The sequence below is a fragment of the Heliconius melpomene genome, chromosome 21 (genome assembly GCF_056956725.1).
Source record: "Heliconius melpomene rosina isolate 202511_hmr_F chromosome 21, ASM5695672v1, whole genome shotgun sequence".
Classification (NCBI taxonomy): Eukaryota; Metazoa; Arthropoda; class Insecta; order Lepidoptera; family Nymphalidae; genus Heliconius; species Heliconius melpomene.
The window spans coordinates 14,890,866-14,911,061 of NC_140409.1; the positions used below are offsets into that span (position 1 = coordinate 14,890,866).

At 35.0% G+C, this 20,196-nt stretch overlaps 2 protein-coding genes and 1 long non-coding RNA gene across 4 annotated transcripts; 2 read left to right on the plus strand and 1 right to left on the minus strand.

Moving 5' to 3' along the window:
* Positions 1–3,170: 3,170 nt before the first annotated feature.
* LOC146527406 (heparanase-like) lies at positions 3,171–8,858 on the plus strand. Its single transcript, XM_085205586.1, has one exon. The coding sequence runs from the start codon at positions 3,358–3,360 to the stop codon at positions 4,900–4,902; it is 1,545 nt and encodes a 514-aa protein (XP_085061712.1). The 5' UTR covers positions 3,171–3,357; the 3' UTR covers positions 4,903–8,858.
* A 1,727-nt stretch (positions 8,859–10,585) lies between these two features.
* hig (locomotion-related protein hikaru genki) lies at positions 10,586–17,295 on the plus strand. Of its 2 annotated transcripts, none has more exons than XM_085205588.1 (9): positions 10,586–10,952; positions 11,302–11,393; positions 11,686–11,788; positions 12,365–12,453; positions 12,701–12,860; positions 14,322–14,492; positions 14,681–14,811; positions 15,521–15,824; positions 16,229–17,295. In XM_085205588.1, the coding sequence occupies exons 1-9, from the start codon at positions 10,871–10,873 to the stop codon at positions 16,486–16,488; spliced, it is 1,392 nt and encodes a 463-aa protein (XP_085061714.1). In that variant the 5' UTR covers positions 10,586–10,870; the 3' UTR covers positions 16,489–17,295. The 2 variants fall into 2 exon arrangements, with proteins under 2 accessions (XP_085061714.1, XP_085061713.1); XM_085205587.1 differs by having other exon boundaries at positions 10,587–10,952; positions 14,681–14,815; positions 15,474–15,824.
* Positions 17,296–18,348: 1,053 nt separating this feature from the next.
* LOC146527408 (uncharacterized) lies at positions 18,349–19,070 on the minus strand. Its single transcript, XR_014879222.1, has 3 exons — positions 18,946–19,070; positions 18,758–18,845; positions 18,349–18,466 (listed from the first exon to the last, which is right to left on the minus strand). It is a non-coding gene; the product is annotated as an uncharacterized LOC146527408 (long non-coding RNA).
* Between the last annotated feature and the right edge of the window lie 1,126 nt (positions 19,071–20,196).

Below are 20,196 nucleotides of genomic sequence, written 5' to 3' on the forward strand. Positions count from 1 at the left end.
TGAACATACTACCACCACCGCGTACCACAGCATTTGGCGGTCCGTTCTCTCTGACTACCGAGAATAAACCGTGAAGCTATGTATGTATGTATGTATGTATGTATGTATGTAATAACATACTTTTTCTCCAAATTTTTATAAGTTTATAACAGAGATACGAGTGACATTCATCTTTAAAGGTGGTGAAACCCAACGCCGGGCCATGTCTAAAAAATGTCTAGAAAAGCTTAAAAACATTTTAGAATAAACCATAACTCATAATATCTTATGGTGCATCGCACTAAGGAAGCACTAGCTATTATATTATGTCACATCAATATCTTTCACGGAGGTGTACCAAATATGACAGCTAGTAGAATGCAACGACTATCTATCGGGCTTTCATATTGTAGTTATCAAATGACAGAAAAATAAAATAGTCATTCTATTTATGGTACGGGCGGCGAGGAGGGAGCGCGGCAGATTAAGATACTGGGGATTCCTTGTACTCGGTTACGTACTTCCACCAAATATGAGCTCCATATGCATGGCCGCGCGTCTAGGATAAAGGATCAGATTAGTAAAAAAAATTTGATCATCTGACATTCTCAAGCGCATCAGATTAAGGTATATTATTAGGTTCCCTCTGTCTACCCTGCTGTGTGTAGGATACAACGTAAAGCTGATTTGTTTATTTTATTGCTTTAAAGAAATATTAATAATTGTCAGATTAAGCAAGTCTCTTCAGATATTGACATGTCACGTCTAGGGCATGAAGATGATATTTATCTTAATCTGACGCGCTTGAGTATTTAAAAAAACGAATTTTTTTGCACATTCCAACAATTATAGCCAGCTTGGGTAACATCCAAATCGTCAGATTTTTTTTTCACTTAACATCCCCTTAGAAAATCGGTTAGAAAATCTGTTTCATTATGTTTTTTGTCATTTTTAACTCTTACGCACGTACCTCTATCATGGAAACAGTCAGATTAACATATTTTCATGTTTAAAAGTTATGATATTAATGGTATCAATATCTGACACGCTCGAGTATGTCCATGGAACAGTTTTTTTTACATTTTTTAAAATCTATAACCGCTCACCCCACCGGTCAAAAGATACATATTTATATGACATTTTTTTCTTGTTATCATCTAAGCTTCACAACCCAACAGGTCTCTATGACACTCGAGCAAATCCCGAGTTGGCATCTTCCTCCACATCTATTAGTGTGTAGGTACTCGTATCTATATACCAGCTGAATCAATTCAATAGAACCCTAACAAATGTACTTTGGCAAGTATTTCAATCGTATATACTTAAATAAAAAAGTTATACCATTTTACAAGTTTGTTATAAATAATTGTTTTAATTAATTGGCAACAATTTAGCTTTTCAATTTATGACATATATATATACTTATTGATTTTAAAATGATATTATTATTAGCGGAAGTAATACAGATTCGTAAATTAATAATTATGTATTTACAACAGGCGAAGCCTCGAGCGGGGCGCTAGTACATAATACATAATTTTTTAAAATTTTATTTTGTTGAATGTAATTTCACTTTTTTTCAAGAGTAGTATTAGCACCGCCATCTCTTGGTGTTGCTCTTAGCTTAACTATAACTGCTTAGTAAATTTTTTGGAACAACTGAGACAAAGTTATAATATTATTCATTTAAGGGATATTTACATTTATTGAATTGATTTATAGTTTAGGCATAAAAGAATAATATTAAATAAATTTACACGTAATTATTAGTTTTAATTATTGTTCCTTAGGTCTGCCATCTAGTAGCAAAGATCAGAAGTACTTTACATCCGAGAACAGCAGTTTCGTAAATAGAGCCAGAATTATTTTAGAGAAATAACGATATTCTACAAAAATATTTTTTATTAATTTAACACTTTTTAATATTAGATTTAACACTAGGTTCCCTCTGCCTATCCTGCAGTGCGCGGGATGCAGCATGAAGCTGATTAGTATACTTCACGTTTTTATAATTACTCATTGGATAGGTATTACCGAAATGGCTCTGAAAGGCAGTTTTTTAGTGAATGAATGAATGAGACGATGCTGTTTACCTTCCACATTCAAAACATACTAATAGTATACTGTCAACGTCATTACAGCAGTAAATTGTTACCGGAGGGTCAACCATACCAGGCCACAGAACACATTTACTCACATGCACCAGGCCACGACAGTGAGTAGCTCCCTACTCACTAGGGATACGGAACCGATACTGTACTCATGAGTAGTATTGAAAAAAAAGTTTTGTACTCATAAAAATATCGACACAAAAGTATCTATACTTCGAAATATCGGGTAATTTTCTTTGAGCATAATGCGTATACGCACGTAAGAACTCGATGCTACAGTAAGTAATGCCCTTACGACATTGACGTTTACATTACATAAGTGGTTTCAATAGAACAGAACATAAATAAAAAATATATACGTTTTTATAAAGAAAATAACTCAATTTTTTTTTCACAAAAACGTATTTTTTGTTTTCTTTGCACTGTCATCGGTCCTTGCTAGTGTACAAAATTTCAAATAAAAATGACGTTTAAAGGTTCCGTTACAAACATATAGAAGATATAGATAAATAGATACTACCGAAGCCGATACTCATTACTATTATAATTCTTATGAAGTAGTAATTGGAGGATGATTTAGAAGATTAAAAATATTTCCTAATTACGATTTACGATCCTCAAAGGATTTCAAAGGAAAAGTGCAGTGGCGTAGCTAGGGGGGGGCGGGCATCAAAAGGAAAGGGGCATGAAAGTCGACGATTTTTTTTTTAAAGGTAGCCAATGTCACATTGTAGTGTCTGACGCTTGATCTACGTGAGACTAGAAGACATGTTGAATCTTCTTCAAGTCCTAAGCCGCACCAGGCAGCAAATACCCTAGCTACGACATGCAGTGGATGTGAGTGAGGTGTTGCTATCATAAATATGAGACGAAAGGCCCGATTAGTTAAGTAATTTATTCAGTACGATGTCTATTAAAAAGTACTTAATAAATACAAGTATCGAATACAAAGTATCGAGTACAAATATATTGGTATCGAAAGACAATGTACTCGATACCACAAAGTATCGATACTTTTATCGCGTCTCTTTTTTTTTTAATGGCCTGATTTGCGATGACAGACGCAAAATAATCTGCCAGTGTCCCAGTTTCGCGTCTCTACCAGTGGGCTCAGTTGCCGTCGCTGTCAGTCTGACTGACACTGACGGTGACATTAACATCTTGTAAGGAGGTTCCTTCAGTCAGCCTTCAGAGCAGTAAATATTCAGTTTTAATGATTCTTCCGACATAGTCCCCCTCTGTGAGACACAGCAGTCGTGTCTTGAAGATGCTGTCTAATAGACGGTTAGTATTAACATGTGCTATAATTTTCTGCATCAACATCGCTCTCTTGGGCCTGTTCGTTAAATATAACATTGGGGAAAAATGCTACATTACTATAAATATCCACCAAAAAAACCATCCAATGATGCCAGACGACTTTCTCAGTGTAGGGCTGGATACCTCGGAAATAGAAAATTACAAGGACGTTGATTTTAATGATACCAAATTTAAAGAGTTGACAGCCGCGTTGGCCCCAGCGCGGCTTCGCCTCGGTGGCACCATGTCTGAGCGGTTGATTTTTACCTCCGAAGATGAATTTTCAGCTTCATGTGACCAGTGTCATGAAAATTCTAAATCAAATAGCACATGTTCAGCTGTCCAGAACCTGTGTGCTCATAAATTCTTACCATTTTTTATAATGACTGGTAAAAAGTGGAGTGAAATAAATGAATTTTGTAAAGCTACAAATTTAAAATTGTTGTTTACTTTCAATGTCCTTCTACGCAGTGGGGAGGAATGGGACAGCCAAAATGCTATTGACATTTTAGAATATTCTAAGATGAGAAATTTTGATATTGATTTTCAGCTTGGCAATGAACCAAATTCATTTCAACATGTCTTTAAGATAGCCATTAGCCCACAATCCCTAGCCCATGACTATAAAAGGCTACGTAAACTCTTGAATCATCATGGATATAAAAAATCTCTATTAGTCGGCCCTGAAACTACCAGGCCACAGCAACATCAGCCTAATTGCCTCAAGTACATGGTAGAGTTTTTAGGTAACGGTTCACATTTTATAAATGCTAGATCATGGCACCAATACTACTTAAACAGCAGAACTGCAAAACTAGATGATTTCTGGGATCCAGATACTTTTGACTTACTGAAAGAGCAGATTGAAGTAATGCTGAATCATACAAAGAAATACCATAATATACCCATGTGGCTAAGTGAAACTAGTAGTTCCTATGGAGGGGGAGCCCCAGGGCTCTCCAACTCCTATGCTGGGTCACCGCTTTGGATGGATAAGCTCGGATTATCTGCAAAGTATAATATAACAACAGTGATAAGGCAAAGCTTGTATGGAGGTAATTACAGCCTGATTAGTGACAAATTAGAACCTTTACCTGACTGGTGGGTCAGCATCTTATACAAAAAACTTGTTGGGAATAAAGTTTTGCATATAAATTGTAAATGCTCTCGCTACCAAAGGATCTATGCACATTGTACTAACAAACAATACACAAGTGACTCGAGTGCCATCACCATTTTTGCTATAAATTTAAAATTAGACAAAATTAAGTTTCTCTTGAACGGAACAGCTTTTCATGGCAATGATTTGGATATAGATGAGTACATTATAAGTGCACCTTCAAATAATAGGAGGACTAAAACTATACTTTTGAATGGGTGGCCATTGTATTATGAATCTCCACAATTGGATCTGCAGCCTCATCATATTAAACATGGCAAACATGTGTCAATGCCACCATATTCCATCGGATTTTGGGTAATAAAAAATACATCTGTTAAAATTTGCAAGTAGATATAAATTTTATTTTAATTATTTTCATCATAAGTATAATGTATAGGAAATTATCAAAAATATATATTCTTTACATTTAAGTTACATTCCAGTGACACTGATGCCTTTCTAAAGAAAATATATTTTCCACAAGAAGTAGCTTAATTATATATTGCTTTAGATATAGTAAGTTGTGTAAATTAAAATTTCTATAAAATATCTATAACTTTTAGATAACTAAAAGCAAAAAAGTTACTATAAAATCCACTTTTAAAAATCCCTGGTAATTCTCTTCAAATTTGAATGATGTCTTATTGTAAATATAATGGTTGTAAATTTGATTCCCGCTTTGGAGAATGAATTATTACAGAGAATGAGCTAAGTAACAAAAATGCTGAAACTCTTACCATTGATTTTTAATGTATACTTATCTAGATTAATATGTAAACTGTCTGTAAGTCTTAGATCTTCACTGACTGCCTTTAATCATAATATAAAATGTCACTTTATCTTATGAGTTCTTTAAGTAAAAACATATTTTTACTAATATTTAATTTCATTGATACTTTAAAAAATAAAATTAATAAAAAAGAAAACATTCCCAATGTCCATTAAAAATAAAATTATTTTATAAAAAATAAATAAAAATGAAGCTATAATTTTGGCATTTTTAGGCTTAAATCCATTTTTAAACATACATTACAGACATAGTAATAGGTTATAATATAGTATATAGTATATATATATATATTATAGTAGTAATATACTATAGTAGTAATGTTATGTGATACGGAACATGTTACCACCACCCACCCTACAACCAACTTGAGGTAATAACGGTAGTGACTACATTTATGATGACCTTTCATACGTTGTGGCGCAGTGGCGTTGTGGTACAAGTCCTTGCAGCACGCAAGGACTGCGATATGAGTTAGTGCGATATTCCAATGAACGAGTGTATCAGCTATCAGCTTTCTGTGCGCTGTTATGGTCCGAGGTGCCGAGATGTAAGACTGATTAGATTAACAATATTTATTTATAACTTCAATTCAAGATAGTTTGTTGTTGTTGAAGTTATAATTCCGACTTCACTCGCTTTATCAAGAGTTGCAAGGTAATTTTGATAATATCTAGAAATTGTTTAAATTTGTTTTTATTTTTTAATAATTTACCATCGATAGGTATCGATCAGTGAGTAACTTTTGGTGTATAGTGGGTATTTGCAATGTACACAGTAGGTAGGTACGAGCCTACGAGGAGGTACCTACCTATACTTATATAATAATATATTAGTATAGAAATGTTCGTGTAGTATATTACTTTTTTTTATTTAGTAGCGTATTTTATATTTGTTAATATTATTATATTATATTTTAGAATGTAACATTTTATTTTATAATAGTATTTTGACTAATTAGTTTAAGTGTGGTTTTAGCCTATTTATTTGTATTAAACTCTTGTATTATTTAATTTTTACTTTATTTTTACATTAAATTTACAAATAAACTAAACAAATTATCTTATTGATCAGACAATCATGTGGTGGTGATGGTGGGAATTTAAATATGGCGAATAATATTTTTTGTCATCTTCATCATCATTTTAACTAAAACCATGATTACAATATATAATTCATAATTCATGTGAGTCATCGCAGAGTCCCACCACTCCCACCACTTCCACCACTCACACCGGCCGGTACTGTCATTGACCTTTTAGGAAATTAAAACTTTTTGATATTAAAGATGGACGCTTAAGAATTTAATTTTTAATAGACTCCTTATCAAAGAATTGTAAGTAAGCTTTTGATGACAATGATTGCTAAATATAAAAAAGCGAGTAAAAAACTCATTAAATTGATTGAATTGAATTGTATTAATATATAAAATGTATACTGATTCACAAATGTTATGATGGCAAGTAATACCATTGTTCTCTTCTTATTAATATAGTTACCTATACTCAAATTATACTTAAATTAACAAAAATGAGGATAAATGATGTTCGGTATGTTATTTAATATATAGAGCTAAGTTTAAAATGTATCAAACGTGCCTTTAAATATTTTTCTAAATACTTGTGAAATTTCCAAACACAGACATTGAGATATTAAATTTTAGAGTATTCATAAACAGGTAGATTGGGTATACAACAGCGAATAGCTAATCATCTATATTTTTTATTGGTCTCCGTACTCGTAGGCAAGGAACCGACCCCCGTTGCTCCTCTTGCCAGCACCCTCAAGAGTTACCAGGCACAGCTGTGACATGTGTTGTCATCAGTTTAGGCTTTAGGATGCATCATCATTCACATGACATCCTCATATCTTCACGGCCGCACTCAAAGCATTAAGCATGACGGGAAGCATACTTCTCAATGTCATTTAGGCGCTGGCGTACCGCAAGGAGGTGTGCTGTCTCCCTTACTGTTCTCCATTTTTATTAACAATCTCACTCCACATATATCAACATCTTATCATCTCTACGCCGACGATTTACAAATTTATAAGACGGTACCTGCTAATGACACACCCAGAGCGATAGATGAAATTAATTCCAATTTACAATTAATTAGTTCTTGGAGTAAATCGTTCGGACTATCTATTAACCCAAGTAAATCTAATGTATGTATGTTTGGGCATCCTAAGCAGTTATTTAAAATAAAACCAAATCTCCCTCAAATCCTTTTTGACAATGTCTGCTTAGAGGTTAGTGATAGTGTCAAGAACTTAGGAGTCAGAATGGACAGCACATTTTCTTGGTCGCCTCAAATTGCCGAGCTCAGCCGTAAGATCTTCTGTGCTATAAGAAGTTTGAGAAGATGGAAGAACCTACTACCATTAAAGACTAAAATCTCATTGGCTCAAACTCTTCTTCTCCCTATACTTGATTATGCCGACTCGTGTTACTTAGATTTATCTCAACAACTACTAAATAAGCTTGAACGGATGCAGAATCTTATAATCCGATTTATCTTTGGATTGCGAAAGTTTGATCACGTAACACAATACCGTACTCAGCTTAAATGGCTCACTGTAAAAGACCGACGACAATTACACTCTCTCACTCTCCTTTTCACAATCCTTTACCACCCTGTCACTCCTTCGTACCTCAAAGAACGGTTTAAGTTCTTGGGGTCGAACGCCCTCCACTCCCAACACCTTCGTTCCCGCAACAACAACCTCCTAGAAATCCCCTCATGTCACACTAAATGCTATGGAGATTCTTTTACTGTCCAAACAGTAAAACTCTGGAATGCTCTGCCAGGTGAAGTTAGACGATCTCCGTCAGTAAATATTTTTAAGCGTAGGCTTAAAAATTACTACTTAGAACAATATTTAAAATAAAGTATCATAATATGTACGTATGTATACATTTCCGTATTATTTTAATATGTATGTTTGTATGTGTCTATGTATGTATGTATGTATGTGTATGTATGTATGTAGTTTGTGTGTATATGTTTTTATATTTGTATGTATGTGTATTAAATAAATATATATATATTATTTATTTAATTATATATTTTTTTTTTACTTTGTTAAATAATACTTTTTGCGCTACTACTTACTACTATAATTTCTTTCATAAGTCCTGCACTTTTAATGGTTGCCTGTAAGAGATCACTTGCAGTGATAAGGCCGCCATTGCACATGTTAATTTAAGTACCTATGTATCCTTCTTTTTCTTTTTCTTTTCTTTCTTTTTTTTTTCTGTGTAAATTTTATATGTATATATTTTCTTTTCATGTGCAATAAAGTATTATTATTATTATTATTATTATTATTATCATTGTCGTTTAACTTCAGTATAACGTTAATACGTGTTTTGTCATTTATACTATTAGCACTGCCATTATATTGTAACAGTTTTGTATTTTAGAAAATAAAATTCCAAAAATGTGACGCAAAGCATTAAAAGATATAGACGCGAGCGCCGGCAATTAATCTTCATAAAATAAAAACGTTTAACTAACAAGTGTTTCATTATTTTTATATTATTCAGCTAATCTTGTTTTTTTTATTTAATCATGTTCCCGCTACCTAGGCCAGAAGTTTAGTGGTAAGTCACTCCGTTTTCCACTTTACAAAATCACTTTCGTCCTAGGCCATACTTACAATAGACTTACCTTAGAACAGAAGTCAATATTTGGTAGAGCCATTTTACTGAACTGAACCTGAACTTTGCGCTACTTTATTGAGAGAAGCGAGCGGAGGGCTCTACTGAAGACTTTTTACAATCTTTGCCAATAGGCTCCCAAACGGTTTGACCGATTCAGATGAAACTTTGCAAACATATAGATATGACCACGTGACAAATTTCCCCATAGGGTTACATGTTAAAAATGTTTGTCTCTGGGTAACGCTAGGCGCCTGGCGAGTATCTACTTGTGTCACCGTAACATTATAAACAACAACAGGTATAATATTTGAATGACACGAAGTACCATCTCATATTACTTTGTTCCAATTGTCTTCAATTAGTAGCAGATCAATAATAGAACTAACATTTACATTTACCTACCAATCACTCACCGACTACAAGTCACCAACAATCACTCATAGGTATGTGTATATAGTGGCACCCAGTGACACTCAGTGACACTCAGTGACACCCAGTAATCTATATATATAAAAGGACTTGTCCTCACTGACTGAGGTAAGACGCACGCACAGCCGTAACCGCTGTGCGTAGAAACGTTAAATTTGGACAAAAGTTTACTTTCAAAATCTGGACATCCACTAAGAAGGGATTTTGAAAAATTTTAACCCTAAAGGGGTGAAATAGGGGTTCAAAGTTTGTATGGAAAAAAAATTAAATCAGCACGCATTTTTATAAAATTTGAAATTTAGATTTTTAAAAGTATTTAATTGAACACGTGTTTCATCGTTTTCTAGAATTCTGCACCTAAGGGTGCAAATAAGGGGTTGAGAGTTTGTATGGAAGAATTCTTAAATCACCACCGATTTTTATAAAATTTGATATTTAGAGTCTTAAAAATATTTAATTGAACATGTGTTTCATGGTTTTCTAGAATTCACCCCCTAAGGGTGCAAATAAGGGGTTGAATGTTTGTATGGAAAATTCTTTAAATCGCCACCGATTTTTATAAAATTTGAAATTCAGACTCTTAAAAGTATTTAATTGAACATGCGTTTCATGGTTTTCTAGAATTCACCCCCTAAAGATGCAAATAAGGGGTTGAAAGTTTGTATGGAAAAATCTTTTCTCTATACAAACTGGATCTAATCTGGATTATTATAAAATTAGAAATTTAGACTCTTAAAAACATTTCATTGAACACATGTTTTATGGTTTATTAGAATTCACTCCCAAAATACGCAAGCGAAGCTGCGCGCGTCCGCTAGTTATTATATGTTTCTCGACATATCTCTGCGTTGGCGTGACGAGGAACGAACGAACGAACGAAACCGATCCTTTTATAAATCATCCTACACCTACAATAGTGGCGCCGGTACGAAGTAGAAGTGTTGCCATTACAGACACGTATATTCTAATATGTATTAAATGAATAACATTATTTTAGCAGAAATATTATTAACACACATTTTATATGCCATTAAGTAATTCTCTAGTTTGTACATTGAAAGCGAAATAGATGATCGATCAAAATAATATAAATATATATCTGTAGATAGCAAACGCATCAATGTTTATTTTTATTTTAGATATGATTACGCTTTGTTAATGTCAAAGTAACAATATTAAACATGTGTAAAGTGTTCAAAAAATATATTTTTAATTACACATTCTATATACAAAGTAAATCTAAATAATACATTTATTATTTTATTATTATGTAGACCTTGTTCGACTGTTGCCAGCTGCCAGCTGCCACCTAGCATCTGGGACCTGAGAAACGCCAGTAGTGCTTACTTCCTCGCCGGGCTGCCATCCCGTGAGAGATGCTCACGCACTCATTTATTTAACAATAAAGTGTATTAAATTTCAACAAAATTCCTTTCAAAATGATTAGAATAATACTGCTGCTGCTCTACTGCTGCGTCACAACTGCTTCGTGTACGCCGACTAATGATTCTGATATATTGGGTAATTGATGTTTCTAATACGATTTCTTGTTTTTTTAAGGTCCTTTAATGAATTGTTTAATGTTAAGAGTTAATTCTATGAAATACCATGAGTGAGATGACACATCATAGAGTTGGGAGTTCAATACAATGCACAGATTGCGCAGATGCGCTCCACCCAGGAGCCATTGTGATAGCATTCAAGGTTCTTGAAAATGTCCTTTATACAAGATACATGCGTGGCGCGTGGCGCGTGGCACATCCGTGGACGGAGGAAATGCTGTATTAGACTTGTATAGCCTAATAAGTGCGTCTCCGTTGAGACACCATGACCACATTGATCTATTACTTTAAATATGAATCTATTCCAGATGATTTCAAATGCTCTCTCCCGGATGTCACCACGGTCGACGACAATCTCGACATAAAAAGATTCAGATCAGATTTTTCTAAAATATCAGAGGTAAGTTTTATATTATTATCAGAAAAACTCCAATACTATTAAATATTTAATTATACGTATGTGCAATGTAAATGTAATACAAAAAAGAACAAATACGCGCATCTGCAGTTCTTACATATTAGTTACATAAGGAGATATACCTAATTATTTAAGAAATATGAATTGACGTCCATGCAACTTTAAGGATTTTTTTATTTATTATTAATATTAACTAAGTTAGGCGAGTGGCGCAGAGACAAAAGAGTGCTTGGATTTGAGTTAAAAATATTTTACAAGCTTTTTTTAAATTAAGGTGAAGTTCCCGGGATTGATTGGTCCTACAAATGAAAGGCTCATATGCAAGATCAAATGTATCGACGGCAACTGGGTTGGCCCCCTCTGCTCCCAAACACCTAGTAAATATTTAAGTTTACTTAAAAATATATATTATAATTCTTTGCAGAAAAGATGAGGTTTATTTAAAAATAAATTAATTAAATTGTAAATTTATAAAATATATAATAGCGGCACAAGGGTGTGACTGTGACGCGACGGAAGCGCGTCGTCGAGTTCTGCCATTCATCACGCGATTCCCGCACGGGTAATGCAATGTCTCGTAATGCAGTGTAAGTGGAGAACAGAGTGTCTGAACACTAGATTCCCTGTGCCCTGTGCCCTGTGCCCTGTGCCCTGTGCCTACTATGCCAAATGCGGGATATAGTGTGAAGACAAAGAAATATATGTATACAAAGTGGTTTTGTCAGCACAACTTTAAATGAAACCACAGTTTTAATTATTCTATAAGAACCTAATATATATTTTTTAAAAATCACACACAAAATAAATAATAAAATTATTGTTGTAAAATTAAATGTAAAAATCTATTTACGGAGACACTAACAAAAAATGTAGCAACTAATATAATATTATATTTATGTTATAATTGTCAATAGTAGTAGGAACATTGTCATTTATAGGTAAAACATTTACAGATGGTAGATTCCAACCTATACTCCGCGAATGTCTTTATCGCAATCAGAACCCCCTTATGGCTGTAGCATTCAAAAACGATTCTATTTTGGTAAGTACTTTCATATATTACAATCTAGAGATCTAGCCCGATAAGTATTTGAAAGCTGCACTGGCTGCACTGGCTGCACTGGCTGCACTGGCTGCACTGGCTGCTGTACCCACTGCCACCTGGACAAATACTACTAACAAATCAGCTTCAAGCTGTTTCAGGTTGTGTGATGTAAGCAGGGTAGGCAGAGTGCAGAGTGCAGAGTGCAGAGTTGGCCTCATATCGTAGGTGGTGATGGTGGTTACAGATCGACACATATTTCCCACACGGCTCAGTAATAGTGGCAAGGTGCAAGCACTTCGGCCTCTACAAGCTGACGGGGGACAACATGCTGCGCTGCGAGAACGGGGAGTGGTCCTCTAAGATGCCCAAATGTGTGCCAACTTCTGTTATTACTAATTATACAGGTTGGTTTGATTCATTTTGCTTAAGTTTTGTAACTGATATCCACAACACCTTTCAAAATATTATTTAATAAATCGTTAGAACCGTTTATAGTTGCGGTCGTGAAGAACCCAAAATCTTTTAGAGATTCAGAGGTAACCGAGTTAAGAATGTTATATAATGCCACCAGAAGGTTATTTAGATAAATGTAAACTCGATGATTGCATTGTCTACTATTGGTATAGTGCAAATGTCACGGAGGTAGTCGGCAAGGACATGCGCGATATGATAGATAGGGGTGTACCGGCTCTAAGCACTTTATGAAGTAGCCCCGGCCGCGCAGTTGAAAGTGCGTCGCCGGTGCTATGTCGAGAAAGGCTACTATTGCACTCTCCTTTCTGTTGATCGTAGTGTACCCACTGGCCACCTGCAGAACAGTTTAGTGTCCGCTCGTCCAACTGCTCGCTCAGTGGGTGGATATGCGACTAAAGAAGTGGGAGGAATAACTTCTCGAACAGCTTGGCGACCGCATTTAGGAGGGTTATAGGTCGGTAACCCTCAGGGCGTCATGGCCTCTTTGTAGCCTTGGGCAGAATGATGACCAGGGCCTCCTTCAACGCCCGGAGGAAAGAAGCCAGACGGGCGCAGCGGATGCGTTTTTATGAGCAAAACATCGTGGGGTACGGGGGACGCATGGCGGACTGCGAACCGCTACGGATTTTTTGTATCTTGGATTTTAAATGAGTGTTACAACTTCTAAAGTACTTATGAAAATGAAAAACAGTAAAAGACAGTTTTGATCTACATTAAATGGCGACGGTAAGAAGTAAAAGAGTAAGAGATAATTGAAACACGCGAGGATACACCTGTTTATAGCCGGCGTGATGTCTCAACAACTAAATATGTTTTTCTCTAAAACTATTTGTAATTTCGAAATAGTGTAAAAAGCAAATTTTATTTTCGTTTAACGTAGAAAATTAATAAAATATTTAAAAGGATAATAAAAAAAATATATTCAATTTAAGTACTATTTTTAGAATGATGGTGGGTGGTTTAGAAAAAGAAATAGAAAAGCACAGACAGAGAATTAGGGCGACTTTTAAACAAATATTCAATTTCATTAGTTTTAAAAAAAAGTCCGTGCTACCATATATCTATCTCTAATATCCCAAGATCCCAGGTCCCCCAGACCTACATCATTTTAGCAAAGCTAAAATTTTGAGATCTTTTAGTCTAATAAGTAGTTATCTTCTAACATGTAAAAAGAATAAATTAAGGAACAGAATAATAATCTGCACACATTAATAGCAATAGTGAATAAGGAAAGATACTCACAGAATAACGATCTTACATGTATTTACTCAATCGCTGACCTCAACCTTAAGACATGTTACCTCGACGACGGGTTCCGTGGATGGGTCGATGGGTTCCGACACCGCTCGTACACCGAGACATTCCTAACTATATACTTAAACTTTCCAAAGGTGGTGCACCACCAACCATCCAGTACATAGCGGTGTCCGGCTCCGCCATAGTGGAGCTCAGCGGGGAGCTCTACGTCTACCCGGGCAGCACTGTGTGGCTGGACTGTATCTGGCCGCGGTCTTTGGGCAGGCCGTACTGGAGTTGGACGCAGTCTTATAGGCACTATGCTGGTGTGTTTTTGTGTTGTTTGTTTTCTTTTAGCAACTCTCGTGGTACCTACTCAAGGGAATTAATTATTTTGTAAGTAAGTGTAATCTGAAGAGAGATATTGTAATCCCAATCTTAAAATTTTTGAACCCAATCTTTTGTGATTCTATATTGGATGTGGATAACATATACGTTGTACATTACCACGCAGCCTGGGCGAGCCATACGGGCGAGACCGACCTGCACTACCGGCTGGTGCTGGCCCGCGTGTCGGGCCGGCACACCGACACGTACACGTGCACGTCGCCCGCCGGCACCACCAACACCGTCGCCGTTAGAGTTGTTAGTGAGTCCTAATGCATGCTGTGTACTCGCGAGATTGATATATTATATTATATTAATTTATGCATAGTGTTCGAAAGTTAAATTTTGGTTAAACTTGCTCGAAAGGAAAAAACGGAACGTTCACAAGATCACATTATTGTCCGTCGGTTTATTGAAAATTGAAATTTATATGAAATACTTAGGTGTACCGTCCCTTGAAGCTGTAAAAAATATCAGACTTAAGCCAACGCAACCAAAAAGATACAGCCGTTTATGCCAAAAATTTTAAAAACTCGCAAGGGAATTAAAATTTACCTACTAGTGATCTCAGAAATCTTCAAATTTGGTACGAAGCAACGTGTTTTAGCACAGATAAAGGAAAAAATTGCGAAAAGTAAAAAAAATATGGGTATTTAATAGAAAAAGACATTTAAACTTATAATTGTAGTTCATTTCATACAAAATTAGTTTATACGTAATACGTCAGCAAATTTCAATTTGTCATCAAAATTGTTCATCAAAATAATAATTTTACAAAGATGTTATAATTTTGAAGTCGGTGTCAAGATAATGCTAACCTTCCTACGATATCTAATGACTAAGCCTATTTGTACTTGGTAACGATCGTAGCGGTGTTTGGCAAGTAGAGTAAGATATTTAATGGTGTCTGTGTGTTCCAGACATAGCTTGCCCACCGATTAACGTGTCGTCACCCCATGTCCATCAGTTCGCACAAGGGTCGCGGCTGGGAAACTCTGTCCACTTCAGTTGCCGCGCTGGCTACCAGCTCAACGGCTCTGCTCTGGTCAACTGCATGGGTGACGGGCGCTGGTCGCCCGCGCCGCCCACGTGCGTAGAGACGCTGTGCCCGGCGCCGGCGGTGTCGGGTGCGCTGTCGCTGCTGGAGGCGAGCACGGCGCACGGCGGGCGCGCGCTCTTCGCGTGCGCATGGGGCTACCGCCTGGCGGGGGCGCCCGGGCTGGAGTGCGAGGCGGGCGGCCGGTGGAGCGGCGACCCGCCCACCTGCCTACGTCAGTCGCATACTAAATATTATACGAGGCCACTAATTGTTACTGTAAAGCCGACTGGTTGTGGGTTCGATCCCCACACGAGGAGACGAAATATTTATTTACATTTATATTTCTATTTCTTCGGTCTGGTGTCGAGGCAATGCCTCCAGAATTTGACAGAAAGTGGGGAACGGAGTGTTTTAACACTAGGTTCCCTCTGCCTATTTTGCTGTCTAAGTGATATAGCGTGAAGCTAAAAAAATAAATATTATAAGTAGTTATAACGATTTATTTTATTATTAGTAATCGCCTTAATTGTTATTACTTTACGTTCTTTGACAACATTGATGTGCGCCACTGGGCCTCAACCTTGTGTCAATAAAGCTTATTTATATATATATATATATTTCTTTTTTATTTTACAGCTATCTACTGTCCAGACCCTCTCGTGCCCGAAAATGGCCGCCTCCTGACGACGTCGTCAAAAGAATCGAAATATCCCGTCGGAGATCTCATCATGTATTCCTGTGAGAAGGGTTATGAAATTTTGGGTGAATCATCAATCGTGTGCACTGAGAACGGTTTCTGGTCGCATCCTCCGCCATTTTGTCTACCCCCCTCAGAAATAAAGAAGTCAGACACTATCTACATCGATAACACCACGCTAGTCAACTTTGAGGAATAAAGTGTGGAAAAGGACAACAGGACTTCACTAAATGTTAGTATTCATAAAGAAATGGCTATAATATATACCTACGTAATTATTACAGTAAGTGTACGAACACTCATTCTCTCGCCCTAACGAAAATTTGGGAGTGAACGATTGATAGTTAAGTAATTTACATAGAGGTACGTAAGATTACCGGATGACATGTGTCTGTCTGCTGCATGCACATACCTACTCGTATATGTAAGTTGTCCACTAAGACCCTGCCTGTACCGATGATTGTTGGCAGGTACAAGTGACACCTTTTGAGTTTTGAGTATATTCTAGGAACTTTAGGCTCTTTACATATTATGTTAATGTTTTTTATGTTTATTTACACTATTTTAACTATAATATTGTTATACATTTTAAAGTTTAATTTACAAGGTGTAAGTGTAAATCCAATATTTTATTAGATTAAGTAGTCCAAATATTCTAAACTAAAATTTAGGTTTACATATTATGTTAGCGGAGTACATGTCATGTGTGTTTTCCTGAGGAAAAGTACAATTTAACATAAATAATGTTTATATTTCTTAGATTACATAGTCTTAGAAACATCTATAATCCAAAAGTCTATACCTACTCTAAATAATTATTAGGCATTTGTGAACGAAAAAGGCAAGTCTAAACTGTAAACCGATTTTAATAATATTGATTTAAGTACAATTGAATGTAACTGGTCTTCTTGAACGTTTGAACCATACTGTACAGTACAAATATTTACAGTATACACTGAGTTATTTGGAAATATGACAATTCTCTTAATAAATTATTGCAGCATCATTCGGTTTTTATTTCTGAAACGCTGCGGTGTCCGGTTGAATACATGGGCTCTGTGATTAAATTATACTTACACAAAGATAGAAAAATAAACATAATGAAGGATTTCTCTGTATTTAACATATATGAATGCTGTTGCTAAACTAAGGGCCTACCGCGCTGCGTGCAGTGTGCATTGTGCATGAACCGCCGCCGACCATTTACCGTATCTGGAGATATCTTCTGGGGGTGGCCTGAACTATAGCTTTGAACAGATATGTTCGTGTAAATGATGTTTACACGAACATATCTGTTCAAAGCTACAATGTCTTGAATTTGTAGAAAACGGAGGAGGGACTTAACTAACACTACTTATGTGGGATATAACGTGAAATTTTATTAAAACGTACACATATACTTATGTCTTTAATATTTTCTAATCTTAAGGTAATAAACCGGTTAAATGAACAAAGAGTTAAAACAATTTTATTTAGCATTTTCACCAAATCACATATTGTACAAAGTTGTGCGTAGCCCCTAAACAGTGTATCTCAATAGAGACAATATTTAGAGACTATAGAGTTCTACAGATGTCGCCACTCGCCACTTGTTTGACATTTATGCGACGTAGTGACGTATGACGTAGTGACGTAGGACGTAGTGACGTATGACGTAGTGACGTATGACGTAGTGACGTATGACGTATGACGTATGACGTAGTGACGTATGACGTAGTGACGTATGACGTAGTGACGTAGGTAAATAAAAGACCGACATTATGAGGCTTTATTTCTACAAATAGTACAATATTAATGCTTTAAAAATACTTTTACATTTTAAAACAAAATAAATTCAAATTACTTTTGACTAGTACATCAAGTTCGATGAATTTGAATGTTTCTTATTTATCGTATCTGATAAATTATAATTTTTGTAAATAAAACAAAGACTTTTACAATAATATACAAACAATATTAAAACTATTGAGTAATGACAAAGTCCATCATATTTACAGTATTAAAATTCAAAATTATTAAACGAATTATTATTATTTAATCATACTAACAAGTACTTAAACTGATAGCATTTCAAAATAGAATAAATATGAAACTCGGACAAATGCTAAATACTCTTCTTCTGTACATTGCCTGCTGAAGTTGATTATTATTGTAACAATGATTCCCGGGGATGAAGCCTAGATAATAGGATAAAAATATATTTAATATAATATTTTAAAACTTGTAATTTCCTTATTGAGATTTTTTTATAATAATGCAAACATTCTACACCAAACGATATAAGAATATACGCCCAGTTCCATGTAGCTATACATATTTTAGTCATACTGATAAGAAGACAGGCCTTCTTGTTTATTACATTAATAATGCTTCCAGTGCTTTAACTTCAATATAAAATAAATAAAAAAAGATTTTTTGATAGTATATGAATAACAGACAAAGAGATATTAATAAATAAATACCTTTACCTTGCAGGAAACATTCCATGGTTATTTTAAGCATTTAAATGCTGAGAATACTGTACTTCTAATAAATGTAACCTTGTTAGTGAATAACCTAAAAAAATATACAAAATTATTATTATTTTCATCATAAGTAAAGTTTGTAAATTTTATTTACTTTAAGATATACATTTTTGAAAACAATGATTACTAACTGTAATCTTATAGAAGTACCTATATTCTATACAGTTAGAATAAAAAAAGAAATACATGTTTATTATAATACTAGTAGCACATAAAAAATATTATGTGTTATGTAAGAAGTTTTGTAGACCTTAATTTACTTTTATTATTGATTTAAGATTGTTCAAAAGATGTTTTTGCACTAACTACACTAAACTTTATGCTTCACTTCAATAATAAATTAAGACGTGATAGTCTTAAATTTTTCATGTAATGGAATAAAAATATATTTAACAAAATAAATCTTGTTTAACTTTCACTAACAAATTAAAATAATAAGAGAAAAAAATGATTGTTTACTAAAGAAAATTATTATTTCCTAAAGACATCATCGAATAAAACGAGAATGAAAAGAATTAGGTGCCATGTGCATAGAAAAACGAATAGAGCGAAATATAGAGTTAAACCAACCAGTTGAACAAGCCGGCTTTCGTCCTGGGTTTTCGACAATCGACCATATCCACACGCTCGACCAAATAGTGGAAAAATATCAGGAATTTAACCAACCACTTTACCTTGGATATATAGATTATGCAAAAGCCTTCGATTCAATTTCTCATAAAAGTATTTGGCAAGCTCTGGTACATCAAGGCGTCCCAACCGTATATATAAATATTATAAAAGACATTTACCAGAAAAGTGTAAGTAGAGTAAAATTAGACAGACTTGGACCAAAAATATATATAAAAAAAGGAGTAAAGCAAGGTGACCCAATGTCACCTAAAATATTTATAGCTGTGCTCCAAAACGTCATGAAGGGCTTAGATTGGAGTAAGAAAGGAATACTAGTTGGCAGAGAGTACCTAAGCAATCTCCGCTTTACGGATGACATTGTACTCTTCGCAAGTACATCCAAACAACTAGAATCGATGCTAATAGAAATAAACAGAGCAAGCCAAGCCATAGGTCTACAACTGAACACTTTAAAAACAAAAGTTACTACAAATAGTTACCAAAATCCTATAGCGGTAGACGGGGCAAATATTAAATACGTAAGCGAATATGTTTACCTTGACAAACAAATCTCTTTCAAGAAAACAAGGCACGACGACGAATTAGAGCGTCGAATAAATGTCACATGGAAAAAGTATTGGAGTTTAAAAGAGATATTAAAAGCAAAATTTCCACTAAAGCTGAAGAAAAAAGTCATTGACTCGAGTTTGCTACCATGTCTATCCTATGGTGCACAAACATGGACCTACACGCATAAAATAAAAAAGAAA

Bases quoted from the DNA above. Each gene is read 5' to 3' on its own strand.
- LOC146527406 (XM_085205586.1), top strand. From the start codon at position 3,358: ATGCTGTCTAATAGACGGTTAGTATTAACATGTGCTATAATTTTCTGC.
- hig (XM_085205587.1), top strand. From the start codon at position 10,871: ATGATTAGAATAATACTGCTGCTGCTCTACTGCTGCGTCACAACTGCT. The intron at 10,953-11,301 runs GTAATTGATGTT...AATCTATTCCAG, and splicing joins TAATGATTCTGATATATTGG to ATGATTTCAAATGCTCTCTC. The intron at 12,454-12,700 runs GTAAGTACTTTC...TGGTGGTTACAG, and splicing joins TCAAAAACGATTCTATTTTG to ATCGACACATATTTCCCACA.